Consider the following 12,797-nt stretch of genomic DNA (forward strand, 5'->3'; position numbering starts at 1 on the left):
CTTCCACTTGTGTTCTCTCTCTCTCTCTCTAAATAAATAAATAACATTTTAAAAAACAAGATAAAACACATACTATAACTAAAAGCAAAATTTAAGATCTTCTGTATACTTTTCATTTTCCAAACTGCAAAGTTATATCTAGGAGGCCCTATAGAGGATACAATTTAATAACCCCTGATCTGCAGCCAGACGTGGGTTTGAATCCATACTCCCAACACTTACTAGCTACGTAACCATGAAGAAGCTACTAATATGGAGATAATGGTAGTTAATGTGGAGATAATTTAATAATGACATAATGATAATGTCGACCTCATGGAATTTTATGAGGATTAAATGAGCTATAACAAGTAAAGCATTGAGAACAGTTCTTGGCCATAGTAAGTGCTCATGCCTGTTAGCTCTAATAAGTAATGTAGCCTCCATGAGCAAATGACCTCCTCTACACAACTGGCTAGTCACGTGGCCCCCTGTTTTTCCACTTGCAGGTGCTATGTAGATACACAACATGTGGAAAACTGCAGGCCAATTTTTTCACAAAGAACAGTATTTTTTTTTTTAAGAGAGAGATATCACCTGAGCAGGAGAGAGGGGCAGAGGGAGAGAGAATCTTTAGCAGGTTCCAGGTTCCATGTTCAGCACAGAGCCCCGTGCAGGGCTCGATCCCAAGACCCTGAGATCACGACCTGAGCCAAAATCAAGAGTCAAATGCTAAATTGACTGAGCCACCCAGGTACCCCTACATAGAACAGTATTAACCCACACAGTGATTTTTTAAAAGAGCATTCATTGCCAACTTTAAAAAGTGGGAGATTTGTACATTAAAAAACATCCAAATATTAATGCTCCCTTACAGAAAAAAATATAAACTGTAACAATGCTGGAGCCTCTATACCAGCATGAGAGCAATTAATTCATAAGAGCCGAGGAGTGCTTGCAGCCTGAGCTATTGGTTTAAATACCAAGCCAATTTCATTTATTTTATTCATTATGGCCTCTTGTATAACCTCTATAATTAAGTGCATAGTTCCTATTAAATGTTGCCTGAAGCATAAACCCAAGTGATGTCTATTTTGGGAGATGTCCACCAAGAACAAATCTCTGTGAAATGGGCTTTAAGACTCAAGCAAAGAGGACCTGACTCTGCCTTCTGCAAAACTGACTGGGGTTTTTCCATAATTATAAAAAATTACGACAGAACTGAAGACCTGTAAATTTTTGGATTCTAGTTTTAACCTGGGACCAAGCACTTATCTTCAAAGGCCTTGCTAGGTTTCCTAGACTTTGGAGTGAGGAAAGGAAGTTTTAAAGATTTGCTCCAGCTACATAACCTATAAGCAGGACTTGCCTTGTCAGGTTATCTTGTGGATTGCTCTTAAAGCTTAACCATGGTTGTCACGTAATTACTTAGTCCCAGGAAGGTCATGCTATATAGAGTATATATAGGCATATACTCCTGGCATATACAGGAGGCACCGAGGTGGCTCAGTCGGTTAAGCATCCAACTTCAGCTCAGGTCATGATCTCACACATGGTTCATGAGTTCAAGTCCTGCATCAGGCTCTGGGCTGTCAGTTCAGAGCCTGGAGCCTGCTTCGGATTCTGTGTCTCCTTCTCTCTGTCTCTGTCCCTCCCCTGCTTGTGTTCTGTCTCTCTCTCCTTCAAAAGTAAATAAATAAACATTTAAAAAAATTTTAAATGGCATATACAAAGTTCTCAGCTAAAAGGATTAATAAAACCCAATCTGCCTATACTTAAAGTTTTCAGTCATGTGCCAGATTTACTTAATTTACTTAGGCTACCTTGTTATAAGACTTGCAGGTGGAACTAACATGTGTATTTTTTAATCTACATTGTGCATGGTTTCAAAAAAATGTTTCAATGGTATTTCTAAAATGGAGCAATTACCACCCAAAGCCTAATTTTGTTTGTTACTCTATTGCTATATGCTTTTAACTACTGATGTATTTTGGTGACAAATTTAGTGTTTAGCATTTCCTCTGCCATTTCTTCCTATACAATATTGGGTCTCTCTGTACAATAGTCTGCAAAAGTTTGGGACAATTTAATCCACCAAAGCACATTAAAATACCATTGTTAGTTTCAGTGTAACAAATATTTACCAAATGCTTACTGTGGGCTAGGCACCATACTTTAAAATTAGATTTACCAGTGAATGTCTCTATCCTTTAGAAGCTGAGAATCTAGTGAAAGGTGGTCATTGCAGTGAACAAATTTTAAGGTATTAGGGGCAATACCATCTAAAGAGACTGGAGCAGGTAGCAGAGGCTTCTGGAGACAGAATCACCTGGGGCCCGTCTTAAAAGAGAGATGAACATTACCCAGGGCAAGATAAGGCAATTCCAGGCTGAAGGACAATATGACAAAAGGCATGGAAGAAGACAGAATATGCTGTACTCAAGGAATTATGTGCATCTCTATATTAGCAAGATTAATGCTTTGGTTCTCAATTCATGTCTCAAAAATATGGAAAGACAGTGAAAAGAACCAGTGGCAAGTCAGATGAGCCAAATTTCAGGCTTCTTTTATTTCCCCCTATTTGTGCAAATGAGGTTATTAAATGTGTCTTAGTAAGTTAGTGAAATGGGTTATAAAATCTGATCCATCTCACAGGAAACATTGGGAAACACACACAATTATTAAAAAATGTTTTAGTCCTGTTTTCATAGAATCCTGCTATAAAGAAATGTACAAGTCAAAGGCAATAAGAGACAGTAGAGTGACAATGCCTTCTTAACAAGAGCTAGAAATGTTAGAGTGTAAAGTATGAACTGCTTTACTCCCCTTGAACTTGCACATTGTTTATGCCTGGTGGGGAAGGAGAATAAGTGAGTCGGAGTTCGCTGTCCATGGTGGTGGGCGCATGTGACTCCATCAGCTCATTTCTCACGGGAAAATGTTTGGGATACACAGTTCCCATTATACCCAAATAGAAGAAAACTGTGGAAAACACTGTTTTAATAAGAGCAAAACTCTTCTCATCCATTTAACACACTCTCCAGCAGTAACATAAATCCAACTTTCTAGCCAAGAAAAGTGGAGGGTCAGATTTGATGAAGGAGACCAATCCAGCACCTTTTTCCCATGTGGTAGTATCAGAGAGAAATTTAGCAATGAGTTGCTGTACAGACTTCTTCTTGTTTATGTCCAAAGAAAAAAGTTATTCTCAAGAGAGATTATAGACTAGGGAGGTTGCTTTAGATTCAAAGACATATATGTTAATTCAACTCACTTATCATTTGCTGCCTTCCCACTGTACTTGGCTCCTACACAAGTTCTGTGTTAGTTTCTCATCTCTGTAGAAATTAGGAGCAGAGTAATTACATTTGTGCCTTATCTAAGGCTTTTGGAATAGATTTTCTAAAAAATTCTGTCTTTCTCTACATATTATTCTAATAGTGCTAATCTGAAAGAAAATTCCTTTCATTCCCTAATAATTATGTTCAAGAACAACTCTGTGAGAATGTAGAATTCTAAAGTATATTTTATGTATTCATTTCCTATTGTGCTTAAATATAACTATGTCCCATACTACTGCTTTTTTTCCCCCTCTATAATCCTTCTACAGAACAGTAATTCATGAGAATCTGCTCATCAAGCCAGATTTTGGAAGAAGTCAAAAACACGAGACTTCAGTCAACTGAAAAATGAATGTGTGAATTACACACTCCAACATAGCATATACCTTCCTAAGCTGTATGTACTTCAGGATGAAAATTTCATTGTAATGAGTCCAGTGACTCAGTGATGGAAAATGTCTGTATTCATTAGGTGTCTATTTCAAAATGTAGAACAAATATTTTCTTTCATGTTTGCTTTTGTGTGTTAGCATTATTTTTATAATTAATTGATTTGGAATTCTGATCCCCAAACTTTGGTTGGCTTCATCCGCAGTTATTTACAAGTGATTTATTCTATTTTATTATACTTTAATGATTGTGCTGTCGAATGAAAGGCTTGTCACATCTAGATGAAACCTAAGTTCTCATTCCAAACTTCTGCATCTTGTCATTGTTTTACATATATTAAGGGACCTGAAATCCTAATATTTCCCTCATTGCAAGATAGGGGATTACACTGATGATGATGATGATGATGATATTTTAGTCACATGAGTAAACCTTGTGTTTGGAGATGCCTTCCATACACACATGCATAAAATCATGAGTTATATGTAACGTAGATATAGATGTATAAAATGACATTCACATTCCTTCTCTCATACATAAAACAACACAAAAAGTTTCTCCCATGTTAAAAGGAAGCTTCATGTGTGTAAATGACCTATTTAAAAGAGTTTGTCTGACAGTCGAGCATTAACTCTTTCAGGGCACTGACAGATGCATTGTGTTCCACTGGAAGAGTTATTTATGTAAGAGGTCACAGTGTCCTGACAAAGAAAGGAATTAATGACTTTACCTTGCAGAGTTAGTAACCCTATAAATTCAGTAAGATGTGCCAATTTGACAAGCAGGTGAATATTTTAATAATTTGTACTGTGTTCTCAATTGAATTCTTTAATCCATCCAGTCCTACATTCTCATCTTAATAAAGCTTTGGAAATTAGCTTAAATAATCCAAAGGAAATTTCTAGACATGAGACTAAGGCTTTGTAACTACATAGCTCTCACTCATTTATAGTAAAATTTAAAAGGCAATATAAAAACAAAGAAGTGCCCTCCTATGATATTCTATTTCCAAATTACTACAAATCCATACGGCTTTTCATTGTGATAGTTAAGTAAATAATATTATGTACACATTTGGGCTTGGCAGCTTACATTTTTTTTAAATAAATTATGAAATCTAAATCTTAACATACACATTTTTTCTGAGAGTGTTACTTTGTTAAATTGATCTTTCAGCTGAAAAGAAGAATAGGATATTTCTGTTAGTATGTATTTTTTAAGGTAGTTTTAACAGTATTATTGGGTTAATTTAATCAAATGAATGACTCAAGCACCAAGGCAATTTTTTTTATTCATTTTTTTGCACGAAGGCAATTTTAAATGTACTTTTTTCAATAAAAATAAAATGTTGAACCAAGAGAGAACAGACTAGGTTTGTTGCTAACGCAATTTATGAGTCAAAGACGAGAGACTAGAGTGACTGTACCATCTCAGCAAGAGCAAGAGAATTCGGAGAATAATGAAAGTATGAATTGCTTTACACTCCTGGAACTTTTCCAGTTAATTTCTCTGTACTTCGATCTGTGGACTTTTCACATTTCAATTTAATGTTTGTAGGAAGAAACTACCTTTACTCTCTTCATGTTGTTATAATTAAACCAGCCTATAATGATAGTAAAGAAATCTTACCTTGGAAGCCAACATGAATGGTTTATATTGAATTTCTTAAAATTGAGACTAGAATCAGGGGTGGGAGTGATGCTGATTAGAAAATTCTATCCTCCAGGCCTGGGTGTTTGCCCATGTAGGTGTGAGCAGAGGGGCCATGCAAAGGGAAAAGAATGGAGAAAGGTGAGACACTTGCGAAGAACATGGGGAGCTGAGGAACGCCGTGGTGTAAGGGCTATTTTAGTGATATTCATATACAGTAGTGGAGCAAGAGCCTTCTGGTTTATTCTAAGCATTTGTCTTATCAAATGTAGCACATTTCTCATAAGAAACTCCTAAGAGCCACATGTCATCCAAGCAAAAATCAATACAAAATTCTACCCAAAATCATGCATGAACCTGTTCTTGTGTCAACAGGTATCTATCTAAGCTTATGCCCTCAGCTCTGTTCAGCTAGAATATGTGCACTGGCAACTAACTGGTAACCCACTTTCAGTCTCTAGAATGAAACATGTGGTCTGAATTCTCACAGCACCTGTGCATCTTGCGTTGCATTTACTATGATCTAAATTCTATCCCCTTCTTAACTGAGATCCCTTGGGAGCAGGGACTTTAATTCATTTTTGTAACTCCTGTGAGGCCTGAAAAAATGTGCTCTTATTCCATGATGCTTTTCTTAATATTTAAAATGACATTATTCACAGCGATAGAAAGGCTTAGTCTGGCACGGTATGAAAAGAGAATCAATTTTGGATCCAGAGTTTGAACCCTTGGTTGTTTATTCACATAACTTCAGTTTCCTTACCTGTAATGGGAGGATGAGAATAACCACCTTGAGGGGCACCTGGGTGGCTCGGTCAGTTGGGCATCTGACTTTGGCTCAGGTCACAATCTCATGGTTCATGGGTTCGAGCCCGGCATTGGGCTCTGTGCTGACAGCTCAGAGCCTGGATCCTGTTTCGGATTCTGTGTCTCCCTCGCTCTCTGCCCCTCCCCTGCTCGCACTCTCTCTCAAAAATAAACATAAAAAAAGAAAAGAATAACTACCTTGCAAAAATGCCTTGACATTTGTGTGAAATGAGGTATGTAGGGTGTGCTCAGCACCAAGGAGGTGCTCAATAAAAAGGCAGCTCTGATTAACATCACCTGTGACAAAGTCTTCCTTACTTGCTACCCACAAAGCAGCATAGAGTTCTTGAGACAATCCGCTTTAAATGCCCTGTGGAAATATGTACCTTTTAAAGTCTGTTCCTATGTTTCTTTTTGCCATCTCAGTTTTTTGTTGTGAAAAACAGGAAAGGTAGTATTTCTTATCTTTTGTCACTGGAATGTTACAATATGTGTTTTCACTGATTAGATGTACAAAACGAAATCAGTTGCCTTTTACGATTTCAGTTCTCCTAAATAGCTTTGAAGTGTTACTTGGGATTAAATTGAAAAAGTAGGTTTGTTTTGAAGACAATAGAGTTAGAAAAACTGGATCTCAATGATAAAAGGAAGTAGTGATCAACTAATTTTCCTCATGTTTTAGATATCCGTCACACTCACTCACCGTAGGTTTTGTAATTGGAAAAAAACCCTTCCCCTCTCATAATTCTGACTTGCTTTCTTTCCTTTCTTAGAGAATTAGATGGAAAGCATATGGAGATTCAGAATGTTATGAAAAATACTCTTACCATTTGTACTTAACAGCTAATAAAGGAACCACCCTACAAGTTAAGTGTTGCCTAACTCTTAAGTTCCAGTTACAGTGCATACAATTTACCAGGAAAAAAATTTCCTCAAAGTAAGAAGTCACTACTTTTTAGATATTAAATGACTATTAAACAGACAGAAGCATAGCCATTCTTTTCAGAATTATTCATTCTATTGACTTTTAAACCCAGAAAGTTTTGATCATTTTGACATATTCTCTTTGAAAAGAGAATTCTCTTTTCTAATTCCAGGTGCTTTCTAGATCCGTAAACCTTCCTAAACTGTCTCTTCTCCTTAAATGATATCGTTGTGATTATAACAATGATTTGTTTCACTTTCCTGCCTGCATAAATGTGAACACTGGCATTATATATCTTAGACTGTAATGTCTTAGCAGAAACAAGATTGATTTTTTTTTCTTTTTTCTTACCACAGCACTGTAGTACAATAATGCATTCAATAAATATTTTACCATTTGAGTTTATTTTCAGGACACCTGGGTGGGTGGCTCAGTGGGTTAAGTGTCCAACTTCAGCTCAGGTCATGATCTCATAGTTTGTGGGTTCGAGCCCCATATCAGGCTCTGTGCTGACAGCTCAGAGCCTGGAGCCTGCTTCTGATTGTGTGACTCTCTCTTTCTCTGCCCCTCCCCCACTCACGTTCTGTCGTTCAAAAATTAATAAACGTTAAATTAATAAATAAATAAAATTTATTTGAAACACAAACTTCATGGATAATGATACCTTAACATAACATTTATTGAGCATTTGCCATATGTCAAACTGCTTGAAATGCTTAATGTGATCTTCACAAAACCTTTAAGACAGGTATTAGTTTATTCTTGAAAAGGTAGATGACAGTATGTTTTCCCCTAAAAAAAAAAAAAAAAACAGGTACATAAACTAATAAGTTCGGAAAAAATGTTCAGCGATACTTAATAGTTTCTTTTTCCTTGTTGTTAAGCGGCGCTAGTGAAACCAACATTGCAGGATCCTGCTGAATATCTCTAAGCCAGAGTTCTATTTTAAACCTGAACACCAGCGATACCTTGGTATTGCACCATGGTTCATATCTCATGAAACATATTTTTGGGTGTGCTCAAAACGTGCTGTGACTCTGCAAAACTCGTCCTTGAAAGTTGAAGGATAACTGTTTCAAAGAAAGTGAAAAACAGAAAAATTCATCAATAAAATAACTTGGCCTGTACACTTTAAAAGGAACGTGATCCTATTTTTTTAACATGCTATAGTCTTAAAAACTATTTTTTTTTTCCTATTCAGACATCTATCAGTTTGGCGCAATGTTAGGAGTACGTATGTATATGATAATTCATGAGCTCAATAAATTTTACATCATTTAAATCCTTGTTTGAAAGAATCAGGCTACTTCTCCCTCTTAGAAACCCAAGGAAGCCATAGCAGAGTATCATCCCAACAACAGAAGACAGAAAATCGTGCATCTGTTTCCCACCCCTCCCAATAAGTCTGCTAGTGAATAGTGTTTATTTCCAGATTATCTGCTAGCCACCCCATGCAGCAGTGGAACAGGGACCATGTTTCCCACAGGGGCCTTATAAAGAAAACCCAAAAAGAAAGCAAAAGAAGCCATCATGTCTCTTACTGGACCGTTTGAACAAAACGCATAGGAGTTATGTTGTCCGTTTCCCCTGACATATAACAGTTCCTTTTCACTTCTAAAGCAAAACTCAACCCTCTAAGAAATGATAACCGTGTAGTATTAAAAACAACAACAACAACCTTTAATTATTTGCTTTGATCTCCTTACCTCAGGGTTATCACAAAGCTTCCAATATATGGGAGCTCCAAGTTCCCAGCTTTCTTCCCTTATTCTTATTTAATACAGCTGTATAGTATTGCCTCCAGTATCATGTGTTTTACTCTTCTGTTACCTCCAGTGTGTACCAGCAGAGTTTCCAGGGCAATACAGAGGATCTTCACATCTAACTCCTTCACCGTGCTCAGAATAGAGCCCACCACAATGATACATTATTACATAGGCGTCTGGTAACTTCTTGAAATCAAAACTGGGACAGACCAAGAGTTCATGTATTTTTTTTGTCCTCAAGTATTCTGAAGACATACTTGGAAATGAGAACAGTACTGTGTTTCATGGTAGTTTCTTCAAGTGACTGATACTGATTTTGGATTTGTAAGAAGGGTTTTTTCCCACAATTCCTCCACTAATTGAAAAATGGACTTGAATCCTACCTCTTTCATCTGGCTGCTGACCAGATAGCCCTCTTCTCTGTATCCCCAGGGCCTGATGTGATGGTGATTCCAAGCCATCCATTTGAATCAAATGGATTCAAATGCCATCCATTTGAGTTTGAGTATTGTCACTGTCTGAAATTACTGCTACATTATCTCACCCACCAGATTGCCTGTGGCTTTAATTAGAGCAGTTTAAGCCCCAAAATATAATGATGCTAACACATAAAAAAGTTTGTTTTTTGTTCGGGTAAAGATACAGAAATATTCCAAGTCAGTGGGGAATAGAGATTATCCTTCACATAGTCGTTCATGAATCTAAGCTGATGGCATCTTTGCCATCGTCAACACATGGTTTCCAAAGTTTTCCTGGACATCATTATTCCAGAAGAGGGAAATAGTATGTAGAAGCATATGTGGGAGGTTTCATCCATCCTTCCCATGAATCAAGAACCAAAAGGACAGGGATGGGGAATGGCCATTTCTCAACTCACATTCCATTAACTAGTATTCAGTCACATTGCCACACTTAACTGCAAGGGGATCTGGGAAAAGTCAAGCCCTGGGTCCAGGAATAAAGGTAGAATGGATTTTATTGGACATCTGGCTGTCCCGTCCACAACCCAGGCCTCTGGTCATGACATACTCATGTATACCTCATTCCCACACATGTATCACACTCTTCTCTTTTTCCCTCTGTTATTGCATATACAGCAAAGCCCAGGATGTCTTAGGATGTACAGTCTTCTCATCAGGTTGCAATGTATTTTCTAATGGCCAGACGGTCAATAAACTAAGAAGACAAGTTTTCTGCCTACTGCTATACCTAATACACAATGGTGGAACTAAGATACCTGCAAAAAAAAAGAGATGAATTTGAAACACATTATCAGTCAGTTGTCCATAGCAATGAGAGAATCTGATGGGCAACACTGTGAAGACTCCTGCCCAGGATATGGAAAGATCCGTTATTCTCTACGGCAATGCACTTACATTTGGTTTTGTACCTGGTAAGTTCTTCCTGGTCATTAAATTCCATGGCCATATTTGAACTGAGTGTTGAACAGTGTGCCCTGTGTATAGCTTGTGAGCATACAAATTTTGTAACACGTTTTCTAATGATGCTAGGGTTGTTTGGCTAGACAAACAGGCAAAAGCTTTTTCAAGCCAGGCTGACACTTAACTCTGGCAACACAAATTCCCTAGAAAATTAAGTGACTTCTAGTCAGTTTGCTTTTAGTCAGCTCCATTTGCCTGTAACTACACCCAAAGTTATTTCTGAGACAAAACTCTACATCTTTTCCTTTCTTTGTGGACTGGAATTAATCCTTGCCTCTAACTTAATGACAGCTCCTTTGAGGCATCTTAAATAATGGACTATGATGAAAAGCAATATTCTTGATGTGATCTCAGCCCTAGGGCCGAGTTCTTTTGGTTAATGAGAAGCATTGATGTCTTTTCCCTCTAAGTCTTTGACAGTCTTATCTATCCTAGTGTTTTAAGCTCAGAAGCGTTTGCTTTTCCCAACACTCTGAGATTCTTAATTTCTTCTTGAAAATCAGGCAATTCTTTCCTAACTAAAGTCATTTTTTGTTATAATATTGTTAAAAGCAGTAACAATTAACAAACACTAAAACTTGGGCTCTAACCACTCTCCTAAACTATAGATGCAGAAGGCACACAGTATCCCTTCCAAATTATTGTAAACAATGCTTACCAGATTACTTACTTCAGCATAGCATGAATAGTCTGCTTTGGGGAAGTAATATCTAAATCTTTGTCTCCTGACACCCAAATACTAAGCCAATGACATATATTTCAGGCTTTTGCTGTGGTAGAATCTCTATTTTTGTATTAGATAGGCTAAGTGCTATAACAAGGTGAAAATTTTAGGGTTCAGCACAATTAAATTTTGTCATTTTGGTCACATAACTGTCCAGTGTGAATCTGGGAAGGGAAGGGGAGAGATTTCTGTTCCATAAAGTCATTCAGGGATCTAGGCTCATAGTTCCTCTTGGTCTGCAAAGTCATCTTCCTAATCACCTAGTGGCAGGGAAAAAGAAGGGAAGGACACTCAGTTGAGGTTTTCTGGGCCAGACTGGCAAGTGGTATAAGTGGTAACCTTCACTCACATGCCATTGGCCAGACTTAGTTGCATAACCACAACTAAAGGTCATGGAAGCTAAGACTTGTTGTTTTAGCCACTATCTTCAGTAATATGTTAAACAGTAGCAGCAATAGTTGGCATCCTTCTCGCTCTTTTTCTTAAAGGGAATATGTCTGAACTGAAGTTTCTCCATGAAGAATAATATAAGTTTTTTGTCTACAACCATTATAGTTTAAGAAAGCTCCATCCTAATTGCTAGGGGATGTTTTTTTCATCAGCAACAGTTATTGAATCCTATCAAATGCTTTTTTTCTTCAGCTATTGAGAATTTGTAAATTTAAATATTTCTTACTCTTGTAATTATTGCTTGAGTAGAACTGCACCTGATTTCAAGCCCAGGTTTTTCCACTACAAAAGGGTTTGGCAGCCACTCCTAAGAAGCTTCTGTGCAACATGGAAATAAAATTATGCATAGGAATGATGGTAATAAAACAGAAATCATGAGGCACATCTTGCCTCCAGAGAAACACCACAAGTGTTCCAGGAATTAAGATGAGAGAGAAAGAGCATGTTCAGCTGTAGGTTTCAAGAAAGACTGAAAGGGTTAGACACCAGACTCAGAAAAATATGAAGCATATATAAGAAGCATATGTAAGCCCAAAGTCAAGTTTGGGAGAGCAGGCTGGGAGTGGATCACAAGTTATACCCTATGAATCCTAATGCAAATACCACTTCTCTAGGTCATGTAAAAGCAGACTTTTCATTCAAGATGGTACAATGGACATGTGACTATTTTCTCTTTTCTAAGACGCCATCTAACAATAATAGTAAGGTATAAAAAGCAAAATGGAAAGAACAGAAGAAATAATAATAACAACAGATGAATATTTCAGTAAAGATCTGGAAAATGGAAAAGAAATTAAAGGGTTAACTGATGAATTAGAAAGGAAGAGGAAACATGATTTGTGTATTAGAATTTTCCCAAAAAACAGTAAGCTACCTGGGGAATAACAAGACCACCTGTGTGAGTGTTGGTTTCTAGGGCCTAAAATGAGCAGTGGGGAGAGGCTGGAACAAAGAATTGTTACAGAATAGCATAGTGGTTAAAAACACAGTTCTTATGGCCATGACACATGGGTTTGAATCCAAGTTCTACCAGTACTAGTTGTGAGGTCTTGAAAATGCTATTTAACCTCTCTGTGCCCCATTACTCCTATTTGCAAAATAGGGTGATAATAACAGAAGTACCTTCTCAATGGGCTGTAGTGAGGAGTGAATGAGTTTATATATATATATATAACATTTAGAATAGTGATCAATTAATATCAACTGTTACGATTTTTATTATAATCCCATGAAAAGACATTTGACTTTTAAAAATGTACATGTATTACCTTGATGATTTATTATTTTCAAAATTTTAAGCCCATCCCAGGAGGATAAATATGA

General features: G+C 37.1%; 1 protein-coding gene across 2 annotated transcripts in view; it reads left to right on the forward strand.

Moving 5' to 3' along the window:
* The window catches only part of GYPA (glycophorin A (MNS blood group)), a 36,870-nt gene extending 32,183 nt beyond the window's left edge, over nucleotides 1–4,687 (forward strand). For both annotated transcript variants that reach the window (XM_030313002.1, XM_030313001.1), the window contains one exon: nucleotides 3,590–4,687. In XM_030313002.1, coding sequence (XP_030168862.1) covers nucleotides 3,590–3,597 — 8 coding nt within the window. In that variant the 3' untranslated portion in view covers nucleotides 3,598–4,687. The remainder of the gene's footprint in view (nucleotides 1–3,589) is intronic.
* The last annotated feature ends 8,110 nt before the right edge of the window (nucleotides 4,688–12,797 follow it).

The sequence above is a fragment of the Lynx canadensis genome, chromosome B1, assembly GCF_007474595.2.
Source record: "Lynx canadensis isolate LIC74 chromosome B1, mLynCan4.pri.v2, whole genome shotgun sequence".
Taxonomy (NCBI): Eukaryota; Metazoa; Chordata; class Mammalia; order Carnivora; family Felidae; genus Lynx; species Lynx canadensis.